Genomic DNA, 21,226 nt, shown 5'->3' with positions numbered 1-21,226 from the left:
GATATTTCAGGAAAAGTACTATTACACTCACTGTTAGCCATGGTAAATGTTGGATTAGTTTACCCAGAAAATTATAAAATTATAGACCATATAAAAATATAGAATATTAAAGGATTAAGTTTTAAGACTCAGTCCATCATTAAGGTCTGGATTAGCTGGACTGTTGCTGCAGGTCAGATAGTACTTTTGTAGAATACTGACATCCTTCCTGCAATTATTTTCTATTTTCCTTTTTAAAGTGTCAAACGTAAGTAAAATAACATTTGCATGGATCTTTATGGTTTACAATGTGCTTCAACATTAATTCATTTCAACTTCATCACAGTCCTCATTTTACTGAGATGAAAACTGAGGCTGTGAAGGGTTTAAGAACAAATCTGCTCTTACACAACTGGTATTAGCTGTAATTTGAACCAAAATTTTATGGCTTTTCATCAAACCATCCAGAAGGTTTAGAGTTTGATTTAGGTAGGCCTGATGTTTTTCCAGATGAATATTTTGAATTAAGAGATGGGCAAGGTTTTGGACAATGTATGTAGGAGAGTGATTATAATAGTAGACCATGAGATCTAAGCTAAGTAAGATGGGATGAGAGGACATGGGGTAGTGGTGAGGGTAAGGAGGGTATAGTTAGAGATATTGCAAAGGTGATAAGGTAAATGATTTGGCCATTCAAGCAAGTTTGAAGAATTTTTTTTCTTTTTACTTTGGAGGTGACAGAGAGAATAAGTACTAGAGGAAATAAGTCACAAATATAGGAGATGTTGGTCAGAATGTGGACACTTGAAAAAGGGATTATGGAGGGATGCAATTATTGGCAGTAACAAAATCAAGCGTCTGACCATACAGGTGGGAGGTTGAGATGGAGTGAAGGGCAAGCATGCTAGCGAAGTGGTCAAGAACTTGAGAGGCCAGGATATTGGAAGGATCGACTGTCTATTGAAATCACCAAGAATTAATCCAAGTGTAGTGTCAAAAAGAAGATAATGGGAAGGTGCTACAAATTTTTTGGACCTATAGAGAGTGACCTGGGGTTTTATTGATAATTACAACAAAGAAGGTAGCAGGTAATACAGTTTTATTGGCACAACCTTCAAAGAAACTAGGGGATGTTAAGAAGAAGGTACTGGTAGGGAGAAATGACATGGACCAGGCAAAGAGACACTAGGAAACATCTTATCCCATTTCAAGTCTCAGTGGTATGGAGGGAGGCCTGCAGCAGAAGCAGGAGTCAAAGGCCAGGTTTCAGTTGGATCAAGAAGGTGAAGGGAATGTTTTGAGAAAAGGTTAAGAATATAGTGAACTGAAAATCCATCAGAAAAAGAGACCTTTACTAGCTACTGCATCTGTATATTCAAAAATTTCAATTTTCAAAATAGGATAAAGTAAAATAATTCAACTTTTAGGGGTGCTGAAAAATATTTTTTATAGAATGTGTTCATGTAAGTCACTCAGATTCTTATCCTGTTCAGTAAATGGGACTTGGTAACCCAAGTGTTTAAATAATTTCCATTGTTTGTAAAATGCATAGCAATCTAAACAGACAAAAAATGTTATATATTGGATTTGGTGGCTTGGAGTTATGCACCCCCCCAAAAAACATGTTCCTAATCTTAATCCATTCTTGTGGATGTAAACTCATTGGAAACAGGACCTTTCGATAACCTGTTACTTCAGTTAAGGTGTGGCCCAGTTGAATAAGGATGGGTCTTAATCTTATTACTGAAAACCTTATAAAGAAGGCCACAGAAAGAGAAGCTACTAAGGACAGCAGCCAGAAACTGTAAGTCAAAGAAACCTGGAAAAGAAGACAATGCTGCCATGTTCACTGCCGTGTGTTGAAAAAGCCAAGTAACCCCAAAGATTGTCAGCCAGCCAGAAAATACTGAACCTGGGAGAAAGCAAGCCTTTTAGCCTCTGGACTCCTGAGCCAATAAATCCCTGTCATTAAGCCAACCCATAGTTTGGTATTAGTTTTAGCAGCTAGGAAACTAAAACATTGGGCATGTAATTTTAAGTCATGTAACATAGAATTATCTACTCTTAATGTATAGTGATGCCACTCAATCTACTGGGACAGCCCGGTTTCACAAGAGGAGCGTTAAACTTTTAAGTTGAGGGTCTGGGATGTCGTTCACAATTCTTGAAGGTCTATTATTTTAATATATTGAAGCAACTTAAGTTTATGGAGATTATGGATCTGTGAGTGGGGGAAACCTTGTATGAATGTGATACTATAATATAAGTGAGCTGAGAAAATTTCTTATGGTATGGAAATAGCAAGGAAAGGAAGAAAAGTACTCATCGTCTTTAATCATGAACTGAAACAGGGTCCAAGACATTCTAAACTCTGATACACTCAAAAATACTACCCTGGATCTCAGCCACCTAATTTTGGCAGTAACTTCTTCCCAGTCCTTCTTAAAAAGTGACATCACTCTTCTGCAATGGAAAAACCTAGGTTGTGCAGTGAAAACTGCCATTTGTTGTGCACTAATTAGATGCCAGGAGCTACACTAAGATCCTTGACACATTGCAAATGGGGACCTCAGACTGGCCTGCATTGGGGTTGTTCCTGGGAAATTGCTCCTGCAATCTGAGGTCACGAAAAAGATGAGTTAAATCTTTTTACCTTATCTGTATGGAGCTAGCATTTCACAAGGGCTAAAGTTTAAGTACATGAAGGTAATGTTTTCATGAAAGATGCGGAATCCAACTGTTCTGAATTTCTATCCTTCCTTACTTCTTACATAGCTTGTAAGAAATAAGGTCCCTCACTCTATTACTCTAATTGAATTCCAACTTGGGTAATTATACTATAATTAAATAAATTTTCCCCATAGTTTTAATTCACTGACAAATAGTGCTCGTCAAACAGTTATATTTCACTCCCAGAAATGCATCCCCAGTACATTTCAGTGATAAGTGAAATGATTTATACTTGGGAGATGTATGCATGAAAAAACGTGCAGTTCATAAAATATTTTAGGTATCATTTATGATTACATATGCTTTTCTCAGCATGAGGTAACATTAATTTCTCTTATAATCTTTCATCTAATTTCTCATATGCTTAGTGCCAAAAGAAATAAGACAGCTAATTAGCATAACTTACTTTCAGGGCAAGTTTTGTTTGGTTAACCAGTAGCTTGTTTCTGCTTGTGTTTTTTTTTTTTTAATTTTATTTCTTAAGCAAGTCTCATTATTCTTGGTAGATAGACAGGGATGGGTGTTACTGTTTCCCATTTTACAGATGAGAAAATTGAGGTAGTATTCTCCAGGGTGAGGAAGCTAGTTACTCTCAGTACCTTGGAACCCATACTTCAGATTTCCCTGGTCCAGGGTTCTTTCTTTCAAACACACACCAATGTACAATGGGTCATTATCAACCAGTTTAATTTTACTAATGAGAAAATAAAGAGTAGCACATTTGTGTCTCATAGGTCATTAATTTGTAATAATAAATCATTTAACCAAATAAGTGTGTCCTGATGGTGCCCTTTTTTCCAAGACCACATATATTCTTTGTGTCTGAGTGTTATCACTCAGTACAGCTCAACTGGAAGAATAATTCAAAATATGATACAAAGTAGCACAAAAGAATTCAAATTTCAATTTATTCTAATGACCTTTCTTAAACCATTGTAGATGACTTTGAATAAAATATATTTAAAGATGTAACGATCATATGGTATGTGAATACATCTCAATAAAACTGCTTAATAAATAATTGTGCAAGAATAGCCAGAAATAGCAGTGATGTACAGCAGGGAAAAGAGAGATTGAGAGGTGAAGAATTTTCTTATTTGTCTGTTTTTTATTATTATTATATTATTGAACTAATGAAAATGCTCTAACAATGGATGAAGTGATGAATGCACAACTATGTGATTATATGGAGTACCATTGATTGCACACTTTGGACTAACTGTATGCTTTATTAATATGCACCAATAAAACTGATTTGTTTAAAAATAAAAAAATATATTAAAGACAACATTGAAGTACTCACAAAAAGCAGCAGTAGCAGGGGTGTTATAATGATGCCCTGAAAGAAACAAAAGAGATATTCAGTTATTGACCTGGAAATCAGGACACTGTCTTTACCATTTTAAACTCTGATACATGAGTTGTTCATCCTTCTTACTAATAAAGGCCAGGAGATAAAGTAGAGGGAGTTCTGATCTTGGGTCTCCTTAGAACAGTGTCTTAGGATCTCTATTACAATTATTTGTATTTTGGTATCATTAAAAGAGCAATTAATCTTCCTTAAACTCATCTTTCTTTTTTTAAACTTAAGTTCCCTTCCCCATTGCATATGTATCACAGGGTGGAAGCTGGTGGCTGGCAAGCTTTCTAACTCCAAGGCTTTCAACTCTAACTTGGATAAAGTGCCCCTTTTCGAGAGAAGACAGGTGGTTTAGTCCCAGTTGGGGTCCTCTCCTGAGCAAAGACCACGTCAGCTGTGATGAATGAGATGTCATGATTTTGTAATGTGAACTGATCTCCCCCAGGAAATGAGCTGGGATCTCAAAACTCATTTCACTTGATTAGACTCCATGTCTCCATGGTAGAATGCAAGTCTTTCATCTAATTTTGCCACATAGGACCACCTCGGTCCCTTTGTCTCCCCTAGGCAAAAACGAGCAAAAGATTTGTTTTCTTCGATGACAGGGAACAGTTTGAGGCTGTTGCCGATGAGGCAGTACACAAGCTTTTAGGTTTCTTGAAGGCAAATCTTTAGGTGTTTGAGTTGGGATTTAGCATGACAGGTTTCAGTTTTAGAGCAGCATATGATTATTTGCCTCTCTTAGTTCTTCCCTTATTTCTCAACACTTTGTTATGATTTATACAAGAAAAAGCATTTCAAATTTTCATCAATGAATTCTACTGGAACTTTAAAATTCCAGAGTCTTATGGTGAGGTGTGTGTGTGTGTGTGTGTGAGAGAGAGAGAGAGAGAGAGAGAGAGAGAGAGAGAGAGAGAGAGAGAGGCAGAAAGGTGAGGGGTAGGGTGAGCCCAAGACCAGAAAGATCCTTTTGGCGTTGATAAAGAAGTCCTTTTGTCATTATAGTAAGTAAATTCTTTTTGATGTGGCCCAAGAGGCTTACCTTACATGAATGTTGCTACCATGACTTTCTTGGGCATACAAACATGTGAATATCCATACATAAACTTGCTTTATTATTAAATAACAGAGTAAAGGTTTGCTTATTGTATAAACTTTTGCAATTGGCAAAAGAGAATACAACATTTTAATTTGGGCTATATTTTAAAATCTATTCACTAAAACATATATTGTGGCTTATCAACTCCACTGGTATCTATGAAACAGGTTCACATTCAGTAGAACTAAATGTCTTAACTGCCAAAATAATACTTAATTTAGAAGGGCTACTGTCCTTCAATGGCATGGAATATACAGACTTTAGGAGGAATCCTAAACTTTACAAGCCTGTGTGGAAATGAGAATATCTGACTAGCTTCAGTCTACATGGGTGCCATCCAATTTCAAGTCAATTAAGCATTTACTGATCAACCATTTGTTCGCCAGGTAGTGTGCTCATCACTGGAGATTCAAGGGTGAATACAACGTGATACCTGACCTTAAATAGCTTAATAATCCAGTATGGGACACTGACGTATGACCAAAGTTCAACACACAGTGATACATAAGAATAAATACAGGAGGGCAAGGGGAAACATGGTATGAAAGAGGAGGTAATTATTTCTCTTTGGGAGATCATGATGAAGAGACACTTAACAAGGTTTGCATAAATAAAGGACACTAACCCAGGAGAAAGAGGGTAAAGGTATTTCAGGAATTGGGAAAGGTATGTTCAAAGGAGTAGCAGCATTAGGGATCTACAAAGAGTTGAGCAAGACAGAGAGGAAAGTGTGAAGTGGAGGAGTCAGAGGCTGGATTACCAAAGGCCTTGGATGCTAAAAGGAGCTTGGAGCTTGGAGTTGAACCTACCAAGGGGAAACAATTGAAGAATTTAAAGGAGGGGTGTAATGGGTGGAGAATGGATTTGGCTTAGTTTATAGCTTAACCAAAAGGTTTTCCCTTTGTTATGTATGGATTCACTTAAAGTCAGAAAAAGGTAATAGAAATATGTATTAATGTTAATTGTTGGATATTGATGGCACTTATAACATTTCATGGTATCTGTGATGGGTCAAGAATTTTTACCCGTTAAAAAGGTTGAGCATTATTACCACTCAGGGGACATTAGTGTGGTATTAGAGGAGTCAGTGCCATATAGATGTCATATGGTGCATATTCTTCCTGATGCCCATTTTACTTCCTTTTGCAATAGTGGAATGGGAATCATATTAATAATACCACTACTAATATTAAAGGCATTTTGCCTTAGCACTTTCATGTACGTTTTAAAAGTTGATCCTTCTCTATAGAGTGAATTAAGTTACATAACAGCCCCATTCTATAGATGAGGAGACTTGGGTTCAGAAAATTTAAGCAACCGGTCCAAAATCATACAGCAAATAAATGGCAAAGCCTGGACTTGAGTCTGTTTCTTTCATTTCCAAATCTAGAACTTACTCCACCATACCACTGCTAACTAGGTAGCAGATTTCAACAAGCAGCACAGTTTTCTACAGAGAACTGCTTATGACATTGGTGTGGGGCTAGTTACTAGTGTGGGGCTACCAGATCTTGATCTCAAAATTCAAAACTGACTTTTAGTAATGACCTCATACTGGAAAGTAGATCAGTATTAACTGCATAAACCATTCATTCAAGTGTATAGTCACCGATATACTCTTGCACCTCCTTCAAGGACTTAGCTGTAATATATATGTTTCTAAAACGTTAAACATTTCCTAGTGAATATGATTATTTTCTAATTCTGGATTTAAGATCTCTCATTATTTTCTCAAGAATGGCTACTCAAGTTCATTAACTAAGACTGAATTTTTATATAATGCTGAAATCTACTTTTTAGTTGTATTAGGAAATGAGTCAGCCACTAAGCCATTAACTTTGACAAGAGCACAGTAATTAAGTTTTTGTGGGGCCATTATCATTATTATTAAAATAACAGTAGTTAACACTTGTGGATTAATTTGCATGGGATACTATGCTAAGGATTTTATGTATGTTATGTTTTGTAATCCTCACAACAGCCCTATGAATTAGGTATTATTATTAACCCCATTCACCTGGTAAGAAAACTGAACTCAGAGAGACCAAGTGAACAATAAAAGTCAATGCCAGGAATTCAATCCATGTGTCCCTGATTCCAGAGTCTGTGCTCTTGAATGGTGCAAGCAAAATCTTTGCGATCTTAAAGTTTCCTCAGGGTCATATGTTACAAGTAAGCCTGAGAGGAATTTCAGATTCAGTATGTCTTTTGTGGCATGAAACAAATGTGACATGGAGAAAGTGATTCTGATACCTTTTTCAAATCAAGGGTTTTGCAAATGTCAGTGGTAAAAAGGGTGAACTAAAATTTTAAACTGTTAATAGCAACAACCATTGAAAACCAGAAAGTCAAGTAAGCATGCTGTTTCCTCCTGGTTATACAGAAGACTCAGTTTGATTCTTTCTTCCTCATCTTTTCTAAGCAAATCCTATACAAATGCAGTGGATAAAAAAGCAAAAAAGTGGTAGACAAGCACTTCTAGCATAGTATGTCACCCCTTTCCTTTCGGATTCAAGGTCAAGACATAATTTCAGTATCCTTGAAGTTAGGGTGCTGTGTTAAGCTTTCCGATTGCAACACCTGAAGACATCAAATTAAAAAGCTTTTGTTGCCTTCTGAAAAACTAACAGAAAATCCATATACACTTCTGATGTGGATGACTGAGTGAATATATTTCAATGACTTTAGTGGAAAGGAAACAAAAAGTGTCAAATCTGAGGACACTGAGATTGTGTCACATTAAAATACAAATAAAACCAAGCAACAACAATAAAACTGTGGAATTTCTTCTCTCAGCAGTTGAACTTGTAAAAACAGAAAAGCTGAAGTGAACACATGATTTGTTTTTGATAGAAAATGTTATCAAATTTTTGCTACAACTACCAAAGTGGTTATAGATAATAAAACTGACTTCTTAGGATACTGACTGTTAAGTCTTAGAAAAAGTTCTCCTTGTTTTTAATTAAAGGGCATTACCCCTATGGACTTCTTGTTAACAAGATTCCATTTTCACAGAATGACAGCACCTGTTTGCAAGGGATCTTAGAGTTCCCATGGTCCAGTCCTCATCTGAAGTGTGAACCCTCTCTCTATCTCTTAACATCTTCACCAGGCATGGCTGTGCTTTTGCCAGAAAGTGTCATTAACAGGAAACACTCTTCTTGTCAAGGCAGACAATGTCCTGGCTGAAGCACTCTCACAAGCAGGAAGCACTTTCTTATATTGCTCCCAAACCACTCCCATAGCTGCCCAGTCTTCTCCTTACAGCAATTTAAAACAAGCTTTACCTCTCCTTCAGCTCCTTCTCCTTCAGCTCTGTAATGATGCTCTTTGAACAGTGCAAATAAAACCTTTACAATCTTAAGCTATTTCCTTTGGGTCATATTTTAAGAGTAATGCTGAAGTTAGCACTTTGGTCCTTACACTAAGTCTTCTCCAGGCTGAAGGTCCTCAGTGGCTCCCAGAGTTCCTCCTAGGGCAGGCAGGGTTCTGAGCCTTAGTCATACTCTCACCCACAACCCTTAGTTAATAAACACTGTCCAAGATTTGGAAATAAGGCAAAAAGAGGACTGCCAGTCCTTTCAATGTCATATGGCAAAAGTGTGTAGCAGGCCAATCCAAGGATTATTTCATTACCTACAGAGATACACCTTTGTCTGATTTGCTATTTACTATTGATTAAGGCCCAGCCTCTGAAATTACATGTTAACTTACAGAGTGTTATCCACGAGAGACAGAAATGATTTCTGCCTAGTAGAAAAAATAATAACAAAGGTTATGGATTTATTGCCTTGTAGGCATTAACCAGTTTTGTCTCTAACTTAGCAAATTTATTTCAATACACCTTTCTGATGGACTATATAAGCCTCATTTCTTAATCTCCATAGAACCAACTTTACCATTCTGCTGATTCCCTCATTATTGAATTAAATAAATGTTTGATGTGTTCATTCTATATTTCTAAGAAAGTTCTATTTTTGACTTTTTGAAAATTATACTTTAAAGCTCCTTTACTTTAAATCTTCCCTTATATTAATGCAAAGATCACTTTTTAAAAATTAAGATAATGTCAGCCAAAACACCCAGGCTTTCTTCACATTTTGTCCTGGGATCAGTACATAGTGATATCCTAAAAACTTAGAGAAGAGCTTCATCTTCAAGACTGAAATTGTGTCAAACTAATATGTAATGAGTGAGATCAACTAACACATCCTAAACAATAAACTATAAAGGGGATGGCATGGGGGATTTTGAAGACACCTCAATTGAAACAAGATGATTAGGGTATATGGTCCTCAGAAAATAAGAACTCATAAGCATGGATGTCAAAATATATAGTTGAAAGGTTAGAAAGAAAGTGATGGTTGATTAGCAAGTTAGAGCCTCCTCCCCATTTTCTGCCTATACTTCCTTTTTAAAAGTGGACTTTCACAGAGTAATAAGTACCTTAATATCCCCAAATAAAAAATTTAGCAGTATGCTCACATTCTGTCAAGGGAAGAGGTGTCTTAGCAGCTGATACAACCATTCAGCTTTGTTTATCAGGCACAGTATATTACAGTCAAATGATTACATCAGACTGTTTAAGCTGGGTAACACTAACCACCAAAAATATCCAGGTAATTCTCCCTAGTTTGAGACCATGCTTAACCAAAAAAAACAAAACAAAACAAAACAAAACAAAAAAAAACCACGAAAAACCAAAAACAAAAAATGTTTAATAATAATTTTGTTTTCCAAGTGAAGCAAGCTAGTAAGATAGGGAATCAAAAGACTGATCTGGAACCTGGCAGAGAGTCCATGTGGACATCAGTAACACCCAAGATGGCTGCTGGAAGACACCCACCCCCAGGATTCTGCCATCCAGAACAAAGACTTCTGGAAGCAAGAAAAAGCCCCAGATATTCCCCAAGGACTTTATCATTGGGTCCTCACGGGGGGATTGATAGGCGGAGTGATTGAACAAAAGAGCAAACAGCTGGAAACCATCCCCCTGCCTTTAGCAAAGGGGTGGAATAATTAACAGTTTATAAAGCAGACCCTGCACACACTCCGCTCTTTTGCCTCTGGACCCGTTCCTGCCCTCTGCGTGCAGCTCTCAACCATTTTTCTCTGCCATGTGGCCATGCAAGTAAACCTTGGGATTTATTACCTACAATAGGGAACTGTAGTCTGTAAACCATCCTGCTTTATCACTTTTCAGTCCCTTCCTCTCTACCTGGGGCCCCTGCTATGTTATTTTCTCCCATTTCTCTTCCCTCCCTACCTGAATAAATTACTGGCCTAACTCACCCGGCGTGCTCTTGAAATTCATTTCTGCAGCGTAGCCAAGAACCTAAGCAAAATCTAGTAACATATTTGGTGAGCCAACCGGGAGTTTATCGGTAAGTGAAACTATGGCCTACAGCCTGTTTAATGCCTTCCTTTGGTTTTCTATTTTAAACAGGTTTGCCTATGAGGCTCCAAAGGTTGTAATCCCAGGAGAGTAGAGGCTGGGGCTCAGGAATTCTCTGTATCTGCACTGCATACCCATACCCAGGGTTTTAAAATCTAACCCCAGCCAAGATGGCTGGGTCATAGGGCAGGGGCTTAAATCATAGCCCTGCCAATACAGAGGTTCTCCCAGAGAGCATCAGGCCCTGCGAAGCTTCTTTTTCAAGCCATTTTAACAGCCAGTCTTTGTCCTCAGGCTTGCCTGCCATTACCTTCTCCTGCCTTCTCTGCTAGGGGGTGCATGGCAATGGTGGAGAGTCGAAGGCTTACCCATCCCACCAGGTCCACTCCTTTGTAAGCAGCATTCCTATCTAACCACACGCAGCTACCTGGGGGAATAAAGTAGAAAGGTGGCGGGCAAAGCCAAAATGAATGCTATGGAAATTCCCTTCCCCAAGGTGGTCACAGGCCATGATACCCTTGCATAATTTACCTTTACTCATGTTTTACCTTTCTACTTCTTGCTACTGAATTTCTCATTGCAGGTTTGTGTTAAAATGCTTTGGAATATTTTAAAAACTGAGAAACTGGAATAATGCCTTTATCTAGTAAAGAAATTATTGTCTCAGGGCCCCAAAGCCTGTTAGCTAAAACAATTAACCTCTAATCACTTAATGGCCTTTTGATGGCTGGTTTAACTGGGGAACTAACAGACAGCAAAGTCATGGAACTAAGACTGCATCTAAGACTTCTGGAAGGATAGGAGGAAAGAGCACTATTCGGCTTGCCAGCTTCAGGTTGAAATCTATTCAGCCTTGCTCTCAAGTCCAGGACTGCCCCAGGAATGCCCCGCAGCAGGGATCTATGATTCCCTAGGGTGGGAGGAATCAAAGAGCAGCCAATCATTTTCTGAGATTTAATGGAGGAACTTCTGTTTGGGTAAGTTGGTCTCAGATCCTGGAATGTAGGGGTGCCAAGAACCAGAGCAGGAAACAGAATGGAACCCATTCCTTGGGCCCATCCATTCAGAGAGCAGTCAAATATTCCTTGGAACAGATGTCTCAGGTGCTTTGGTTTGGGGCCACTGCTCAGGCCTCCCACCAATTTGACTTGGGTTCATTGATCTGATATCAGGAATCAGATACTCCAAAGACCTAGGTTGCCTATAAGAACGCTTGTGAGCCTGTTAAGCTTTGAAAAATTGAAATTCTCAGGATGCTGAGACAGGGCTTCTGCTCCAAATTATGTGGAACAGTGAATTTTAGTCAGACCAGGACTCTGAGACGCCAGAACAATCAACTAAAGGTGCTTCTTCATTCTTCCTAGAATAATGAGCACACTCTCTAGCATACTAGCAAACTCCCCAAAGAAGTCTCTTAGGAATCAGGAAATTCTGCCTACTGCTGGTCCATATGGCCACAGTATAGCTGAGAGCAGCCTCTGTATAGGACCCTGAATTCCAGTTAAACCAGTGTAAGGAAAAAGAACAAATAGAAATAGCTCTGAGGCCCAGAAACCTCATGTTGTGTCTCCTTAAAGAAATGAGAAAATATACCTCAAACTTCCATTAGTTTAAACTTGGTTGTGCCTATAAAAATTGTAAATAGTAATCAATATAAAGAAACCTCATGTGCCATCAATTAAGATCAAAGGGCTCCTTAAAATGCTAAAGGTATAAAATTCTCTCTTTTGTTTTAATTTGTGTATAACCTTGTGTTCAACTTTGAAATCCGTTTAACTTTGTCAGTTTGCTTGTGCCTAGGAAATCAGATTTGGGGTTCACCTGTTACAAATTGGGTAATGGTGAAAGGTAACCTAAAAATGAGTCTTTGAATGTCAATACTGTCTTGTGAGCAGATTTAATGCATAAATCCCAAGTGGAATTTATTTAACTACTAGAAAATGTGGAGAAATTTCACAAAGTTGTTCAAGAGATAGACTTCAGCATTGTTAAACTCTTGTGCATTCAAACCAAGCCTTCAATATACTGCAGGTTGCCTCTCCATTTGAGTTATTGGCTAGGTTGGCCACTAACTCCTAAAACAATGAAAGTATCTATTACATAACTAGTTGTGGTCCTGAGGTCAATGAAAACTATGTTGTAGTTTTAAACTCCTGCAGCAACCAATGGTGGCTTGGTACAGCCAAGTGTACAATGGGTATCACCTCCAAACTGGCACTTTTCATAGTGCCAAAGAGTGCTATGCACCAGGCTGGTGAAATACTGAAAGCTACTGTCCTAGCCTCTCTCTAGGGTCAATGGTACTGTGGTTTACTCACTGTGTAAAGGACATACCAAGTGGAGCAATGATCACTAGAGTTCTGTGAGCAGAACTCAAACACAATTGGCATTATGGCCTGCTCCCATGGAGAGATAACATATATGGTATTGCAAACCTGAAATTTAAATCTATTAATTACAGCTCAAAGAGAAATTTATGCATTGAGTAGTACATTAATTAGTATTAAGTACTGTACTTACATCCTATTCTAGATATATGTCTAATAAATTTTCTGAGTAGTTAATGAACAAGTCTATAAGATAAAGGAATGGCCACCTTGCCTGACAGCAGTGGGGGCAACAGCCCTTTTAATTGAGAAAGCCACCAATCTAACTTGGGGGCAACCTCTCACAGTCTTCACCCATCACCAAGTGAAGGATGTGCTTGAGGCCAAGAGCCACTAGTGGCTTACAGATAGCCAGTTAATTAAATACCAGGCTTATTTGCTAGAGACCCCCGAGGTGCAAATAAGGGTGTGTCAGACTCTCAACCCACCCACTCTACTACCAGTAGAGGGCCCAAAGTCAGATCCTGAGGGCCACCTTCTCCACTCCTGCCTTAAAACTCTTAACCAAAACTACTCAAGCAGGCCAGATTTAAAAAATGAGCCTCTTGTGAACCCAAACATTGAATGATTCACAAATGTTTTTGTTAAAGTTTTGTTAAAGAAGGAATTTAAAGGGCAGGCTATGCGTGGTTTCTCAATTTGAAATATAGAGGCTAAAGCTCGTCCCCCTGGAACTTTAGCCCAGAAGGCAGAGCTGATTGCCCTTACCTGAAGTTTAAAGCTAGCAGCCAGGAAACGGGCTAATATTTACACAGACTCTAAGTATGCCTTCCTTGTCCTTCACGCTTACTCTGCTATATAGCAAATAAGGCTTGCTTACGAAGTATAGGTCACCTATTAAGCACAGGCAAGAAATCCTAAACTTACTAAAAACCATACTATTACCTCAGGAAATAGCAGTTATGCATTGCCCAGGGCATCAGAAGACAAACACTGCTATACCAAAAAAAAAATGCTTGAGCTGACCTAGCTGCTAAAGCGGCAGCACAAACCAAGGTTTCCTTCCTATCCCTTATTCCAACACCTGCACCAGTACTTGAAGTTCCACAGTATACCCAGGGTGAACCAACCAGGGCAGCTAGCCTAGGATTCACCCTGGAAGCTAATGGGTGGCTTGTTAAGGATAATCAAGTCTACCTGCCAGGAGAAATGCGGTGGGAAGTCCTTCATGGACTTCACCAAGCCACTCTGGGGAAAGATGCCCCTATACCAGCTTAGCCAAATAGGTTTTCAAAAATCAAAGCCTGGTGAAGAGAGTCAAAGAAATTACCAGGAACTGCTCAATTAGAGCCAAAATGTAAGGGACTTTACTCTGTAGGTCTGATCATTCCCACAACTATTAAAGTTAAAGGAATGTCCAGCTTGGTACACTAGTCCTGAGTGAAGCCAGCTGCCCAAGAAAGTACCAGCTCACCAGAAGCACCTGATGGGATATATGTATGCCAGTCATTGGATGGCCTGAAAAACCTCTGCAAGAGAAAAGGCAAAGTAGTGTTTGTAACAAAGTCAGCTGTTCCCTCTAACTTGAGCCCAAATGCCTATTGCTAGGGGAAGGGCAAACCAGATATCCTTTTAAGAAACCTTGTCTGTTTTCATCTCCTGTACTTTAACTAAAAAGAGCAAAGCTTCTTTCCATTCTACTGAAGGAAGAATATTCTTTCCCATCAACTTTGGGAAAATGAAGACTTTGCAGGCACCTGGCCTTGTCTACTTCTGTGGTCCAGTATCCTCTAAGTAAGGCCATATATTCTCAAAGTTCTAATTAAGCGTATTTCTTCCAGAATCAACGTCTTGTTAGCCATATGGGGACTTCATCCAGTGTCACACAGGATGCCAGATACATCTTCTTCTAATAGAGATAAAATAGCAAGAGAGTTCTACACCTTGTTAGGTAGGGCCTACAGCCCCAAACCAGCAGGAAATAGCTACAGAAGAAAGATCATATCCCTTCAACACCTCTTTAAGATTAAAGGTTTAAACTCTCTGAAGGGGGAATGAAGCAGGGCAGTAAGACAGGGAATCAATAGACAGATCTGGAATCTGGCAGAGAGTCCGCGTGGACATCAGTAACACCCGAGACGGCTGCTGGAAGACACCCACCCCCAGGATTCTGCCATCCAGAACAAAGACTTCTGGAAGCAAGGAAAAGCCCCAGATATTCTCCAAGGACTTTATCATTGGGTCCTCACTGGGCGGGGTGGGGTGGGGTGGGGGGGATTGATAGGTGGGGTGAGGTGATCAATCAAAAGAGCAAACAGCTGGAAAGGCCCCCCCTACCATTAGTAAAGGGGTGGAATAATTAACAGTTTATAAAGCAGACCCTGCACACACTCCGCTCTTTTGCCTCTGGACCTGTTCCTGCCTTCTGCATGCAGCTCTCAACCATTTTTCTCTGCCATGTGGCCATGCAAGTAAACCTGGGGATTTATAACCTACAATAGGGAATTGTAGTCTGTAAATCATCCTGCTTTATCACTTTTCAGTCCCTTCCTCTCTACCTGGGGCCCCTGCTCTGTTATTCTCTCTCATTTCTCTTCCCTCCCTACCTGAATAAATTACTGACCTAATTCACCTAGAGTGCTCTTGAAATTCATTTCTGCAGCATAGCCAAGAATCTAAACAAAATCCAGTAACACAAGTAGCATATTTGATGGAGAGAAAACACACTGACTAGTTAACACAGTCTCCTGGGACACAACCACATGAGGGCATGTTAATGATAGTAAGTGACTAGACCTGCAAAGCCAAGGACTCCTTCCCACGTTGTGACCACCCCAGTAAAGCAATGACACCCTGTGAAGCCTTATATGAGTGGCAGCCACCTTGTTTCGATGACATTATATTTAATTAAACAAACATTTATTGACTGCTAATTAGGTATCAGACATCACTGATACTGAAGGAAAAGGGTGAATTAAATGGTCCCTGCCCAAAAGGAGCTCCATTATGGAAAGCTGCACTATCTTGTCCCTCCCTAAGTTCAACCTTTATATTAAGAAATGTCTCTACCACCTTATTTTCACAAGATGGTGATTTCTTTTCAGATCAAAATTAAGGGAAAAGTAAGGGATATATATATATATAATTATATATAAACATACATATAATTACATATAATTTATATATAATTACACATACACATATAATTTTATTAGACTTGGCCTATATCATTTTAGATCTTAATATGTCTCTGTTATATTTAACAAATACCTCTACCACCTTATTTTCACAAGACAGTGATTTCTTTTCAGATCAAAATTAAGGGAAAATTAAGGGATATATATATAAATGATATATAAAATTATATACAAATATAAATTTATTAGATTTGGTTTATTATCACTTTAGATCTTAGTCTGTCTCTGATACATTTAACAAATACCTAACTTGTGACTTCTTTGCCAGACCATATTAGACGCTGAGGAGTAGGGTAACAGGGACATACATATTCAATATTCTCTAAATTTTAGAGAAGACAGACAACTAATTGCAATAAAATGAGTGCTCAGAAATGAAAATCTCTGCTTGCTATAAGGGTATAAGAGTGTTTAATTGGGAAGTCAGGGCAATTAAGACAAATACTGAAAGAAGAGTAGGAATTAGCCAGGCAAAGGAGAAGTAGAAGAAAAAAAGGGAGGGAGAGAAAACCTAGGCAGGGAGAAGAAGCTGTATAAAAGATTTGGAGGCAAATAAGAACATAAAGAAACTAAAAGTGGAGAGTAGAATGTGAGGGGAGCAGTTGTAAGAGATGAAGCTGGAAAATAGACTGTGGAAGGCCTACTAATCCATGGTAAGTAGTTGGGGCTTCATTGCAAAGCAAGGGGAAGCCACTGAAAGATCTTCAGAGGCATGGGTGTGGAAGGCGCCATATGACAACAGCATGATGTCATTTGTGTTTAGGTAATAATCATTCTGGGTGCTGTTTAGAGAAAAGATTAAAGGGGAGGAAGATCAAAGGGAGGTTATGCAGTAATTCAGGCAGGAGTTGATTTGGGGTTTAAGTGAGGAATCTTAGTGATTAAGAAAAAGAGACATAGATTCAAAAAGTATACGTGAGGTAGTCTGGTCAATTAACTAAATATAGTGGGAAGGGAGAGGATGAAAAAGAAAGATGTATACTTTTTTAGTTTTCAGAATTAAGTGACTCTTGGTCAAATAGGTGGATTGTAGAGTCAATTACTGAGCCAGGGTAGAATGAGGAGGAACAGATAAATATTTCTTGGGGGAAGATGATGACTTTGAAGTGTCTGAAAGGCCTCTGTAATAGCCAGTGTTCTCTAGGGGAACAGAATCAACAAGGGATACCTGCTGATAGTAAGAAATTTATCAGAGTCTCTCATTCAGCTGTGGGGATGCACAAGTACAGGTTCCACATGCAGGCTGCAACCAGGAGCTCTGATGAAAGTCCAGTGAAGATTCTTGATGAGTTCTGGGAGATGTTAGCTATCCAAAGAAGAGCTGGGAAATTCTCTCTCAATGCTGGAATCACTTTCCCTTTTAAGGGATTCAACTGATTGTGTTAAGTGTCACTCACTGCTGATGGTAATCCCCCTGATTGATGTAATTATAACCAGCTATCTATGATTAACCACTACAGTAAAGTCAATGGTGACTAAAGTCCATAAATGCCCTTTTATTACAGTTAGCTCGGTGCTTGCTTGACCAAACAACTGGGCACAATTACCTGACCCTGTAGGCACAATGACCTAACCATCACAACCTCCAATTAGAGATAATTGGATATATGGATCTATAACTCAGAAGAGAGTCAGGACAGGAAATATACATGAGTCCTCAGCATATATTTGGTGGCTGAAACCAAAGGGAGTAGGCAAGAGTGCAAAGAGAGAGTATGTTTAGTGAGAAGGGAAGTGGTCTAGGACAGAGCCCTTGTGAAGAGGAGAAATCTACAAAGAAAACTGAAAAGAAGCAAAGAGGTGAGTGGAAACCAGAAAAACGCATTGTCGTAAAAACCAAAGAGCAAGAATGTTTTAAAAAGGAGGGACTTGTTAACTGCTGCAGAACAGATAAAACATGGGACATGACTCCCAGGAATGGGCCTCCCTGACACCGAGGGATTATTGCCAAGTGTTAATCAGCGATATATTTGAAGAAAAACCTTGACCAAAGTGGGTGAGGGAGGGGATCGGAGGATATTAAATAAAATAGAGTCTTTATGGCTAAGAGATTTCAAAGTGAATTGGAAGGTCATTCTGGAGGTAATGCTTATTATGCAGGTCTCAGGTAGATTTCATAAACTGCCACAGTTTACAAAGCCTCAAACAAAAGTGCTCCTGAGGGTCCTAGGGACATCCAGACACCATAGACAAAACACACAGCCTTATGACAACAACATACCCTATCTGCGAATTTAAGAACACTTATTCATTCAATATAACATAGACTCATTTATAAATTCCCTAATTATGATTCTTCTACTCCTTTTATCTGAACTGATAATTTTCAATTTACCTATTAAGGATATTTCTCAGAGACTGAAAAGTCTTCAGATTGTTCCTGTGCTGGTTCAGCTCTGAATCCTGGCAGATAGATGGTCCACTTCTACTTTCCAGTTCTTTGGTCCTGCCCTGGACAACTAACAAAATGATAATGATAGAGGAGCCCCACTGCAAAAGCAAGGACCATCTTCAACTGCATGCAAAACAATTCCATTCCATTACCTCATAATATCTACATCTCTTCTTAGCCTGAAACAATCAGAGTAGACAGTACCCCAAATCCCTTAAGATTAAGGAGAACAAAAATGGGGAAGGGGGTGTAACCACTGACCAAAGCGGATTTATTGTTATTGTAGTTATTATCTTGTTAATTGAGTATATTTGATATAAAAGATAAAATTCATGCTTCCATTGCTTTCTCTCTCTCTCTTTCTCTCTCTCTCTCTTCCTCTCTCCATATTCATCCCATTTATAAAGGACTCCAGTGAAGGATTAAGACCCACCCTGGCCCAAGCCCCAACTGAAGTAACCTAATCAAAAGGCCCTACTAACAATATGTTTACATTCACAGGAATGGATTAACTTTAATAATATAATTTTCTGGGGTCCATTCAGCTTCAAACCATCACAGGTTTGGACTTATTTGTTTATAAGGTGTTTTAAGTATTGCCAAACAGAATAATGATGGGCCTTAATCTGTATTACTGGGGACCATACAGAGAAAAGCCAAAGTCAGAGAAGGTTACAGGAAGAAGCCAGAAGTCAGTAGAAACTGGAAGGAGAGAGAGACTGCCATGTGACATGTGATAGAAGGCAGAGATGGCAAGCCAAGGAACTCCAAGTATTGTGGTAAACCAGCAACAGAATACTGAAGACTCAGGGGGGAGAAAGAATGGCCTTGCTGATATCTTGATATTGGACTTCTTGCTATCAAACCATGAGTTGATAAATTCCTGTTACATCAGCTCATTGTGTGGTATTTGCCATAGCAGCCCTAGCAAAGCAAGACAACTACTCAGGCACTATCGTCCAAATAGGTAAGATTCTAACCAACTGAACTGCCACCCAACTTATTATTTTCTCTATATTTTTTTAAATGGGGAAATTTGCTGAATGTCTTTCTGAAATCTAGATTCTCACTACCCAAAAAGTAGTCTGAGGACCAACAGCATTGGCCTCACCTAGAAGTTTGTTAGAAATTGCTGAATCTGAGAACCTACCCCAGACCTACTGTATCATAATCTATATTTTTAATATGCTCCTCAAGGAATTTGTATGCACATTAAAATTCAGAAAGATCTAGACTCTAGAGTAACAGTTGTCAACATTTTCTCTAAAAAACGAGATAGTAAATAGGCTGTGTGGGCCATACTGTCTCTGTCGCAATTCCTTAGTTCTGCAGTTGTGGGTGGAAAGCAGCCTAAGACAACAACAGGTAAACAAATGGGCATGGTAAGATTTGACCCAAGAGCCAAAATTTTCTAACCCTTGCTCTAGAATACCGCTTTGAATTAGTAATTATGCTTCAAAAAGAAATAAGTTAGTGTGACAAACGTCTATATTTTTAATGCCTTGCTTTTTTGTGAACCCATGATGCTTTTATATATGGCAGCATGTTGCTTTGTAACTATGTATAACCCACTGTGACAGTTTGAAACTGGATGGACCCCATAAAATCATGTCCTTATAGCTAATCCATTCCTGTGGATGTGAAACTACTGTAGGTAGCACTTTTGATTAGATTACTTGAGTTAGGTGTGGCCCAGGGTGGGTCTTAATCCCCTTAATGGAGTTCTTTATAAATGGGATGAACATGGAGAGAGAAAGACACAGAAATTGAGAGAAAAAGCTACAGTGGGAGCAGCCAGAGCTGAAAGCAGAGAGCCTGGAGGAGAAAGCAGAGACCGGCAAATGCCCCCACATGCCTTCCCATGTGACAGAGGAGTCTAGGATTGCAGGCAGCTGGTCTTCGAGGAGTGAGCATCGCCTGATGATGCCTTGATTCAGGCACTTTTCACAGCCTAGGAACTGTAAGTTTTGAAGTCAATAAACCCCTCTTGTAAAAGGCAACCCATTTCTGGTATATTAGCAAACTAAAACACCTGCTATTTAATTACCCATTTTTAAATTTATCTCTAGAGTGATGTCAAAGTTAGTAATTATGGTATTCAATATTATACCAGTCAATAATGTGTAAAATGTATTCTCTTCTTTTTGATATTTGTAATGACATTTGCACATCCTCAGCTGCTGATTCTAATTTTTTTCTTTATGATTTGTCAATGGTAGCAGTTGAACCATCTTCAATGTTAGTTTTCTCAGGACCTTAAGAAGTAATTTGTCTGGGCCAGCAGATAGTCTGCTTATCTTGGGCCTATTTTCCTTTTGCCAATATTTACTTTACCATTCTTAATCTGAAGATGATTTTCCCTGTCAAGTATGATGAAAATAAAGGGAAGGGGCCAATGGGGAGGGGGGAATTAAGGTTGCCATAAAACAGGAAGAATGTGTGGAGTTTAGGATTGCTAATATCCAGAGTTGTATGAGCAATAAAGAATAAGCACAAGAACACCAAAGAGGAATAAAATGTGCATTGTTAATTACAACTAATAGTAATATATTTATGTTAGAGGAAAAAAAATGACCAATTGATTAGTTATCTTTCTTACTTTTTACCTGAAGAAGTGAATTTTATTTTCAGGCTCTGTAAACTCACAGGCCTGCATTAAAACTACTGGCTATTGACTTCAATGAAAATGTTGGCTAAGCTTAGCTTCTTCTATATCAGGTTAAGAGTGATGAAAATAATTAGAAATT

At 38.7% G+C, this 21,226-nt stretch overlaps 1 protein-coding gene across 7 annotated transcripts in view; it reads right to left on the bottom strand.

Moving 5' to 3' along the window:
• SLC10A7 (solute carrier family 10 member 7) overlaps window positions 1-21,226 on the bottom strand; it is a 278,259-nt gene that overhangs the window by 77,060 nt on the left and 179,973 nt on the right. For all 7 annotated transcript variants that reach the window (XM_004456494.4, XM_023588241.2, XM_004456498.5 and 4 more), the window contains one exon: window positions 4,013-4,048. In XM_004456494.4, the coding sequence (XP_004456551.1) occupies window positions 4,013-4,048 (36 nt within the window). The remainder of the gene's footprint in view (window positions 1-4,012; window positions 4,049-21,226) is intronic.

This window comes from Dasypus novemcinctus, chromosome 1 (assembly GCF_030445035.2).
Source record: "Dasypus novemcinctus isolate mDasNov1 chromosome 1, mDasNov1.1.hap2, whole genome shotgun sequence".
Taxonomy (NCBI): domain Eukaryota; kingdom Metazoa; phylum Chordata; class Mammalia; order Cingulata; family Dasypodidae; genus Dasypus; species Dasypus novemcinctus.
This window is presented reverse-complemented; position numbering and strand designations above follow the sequence as displayed.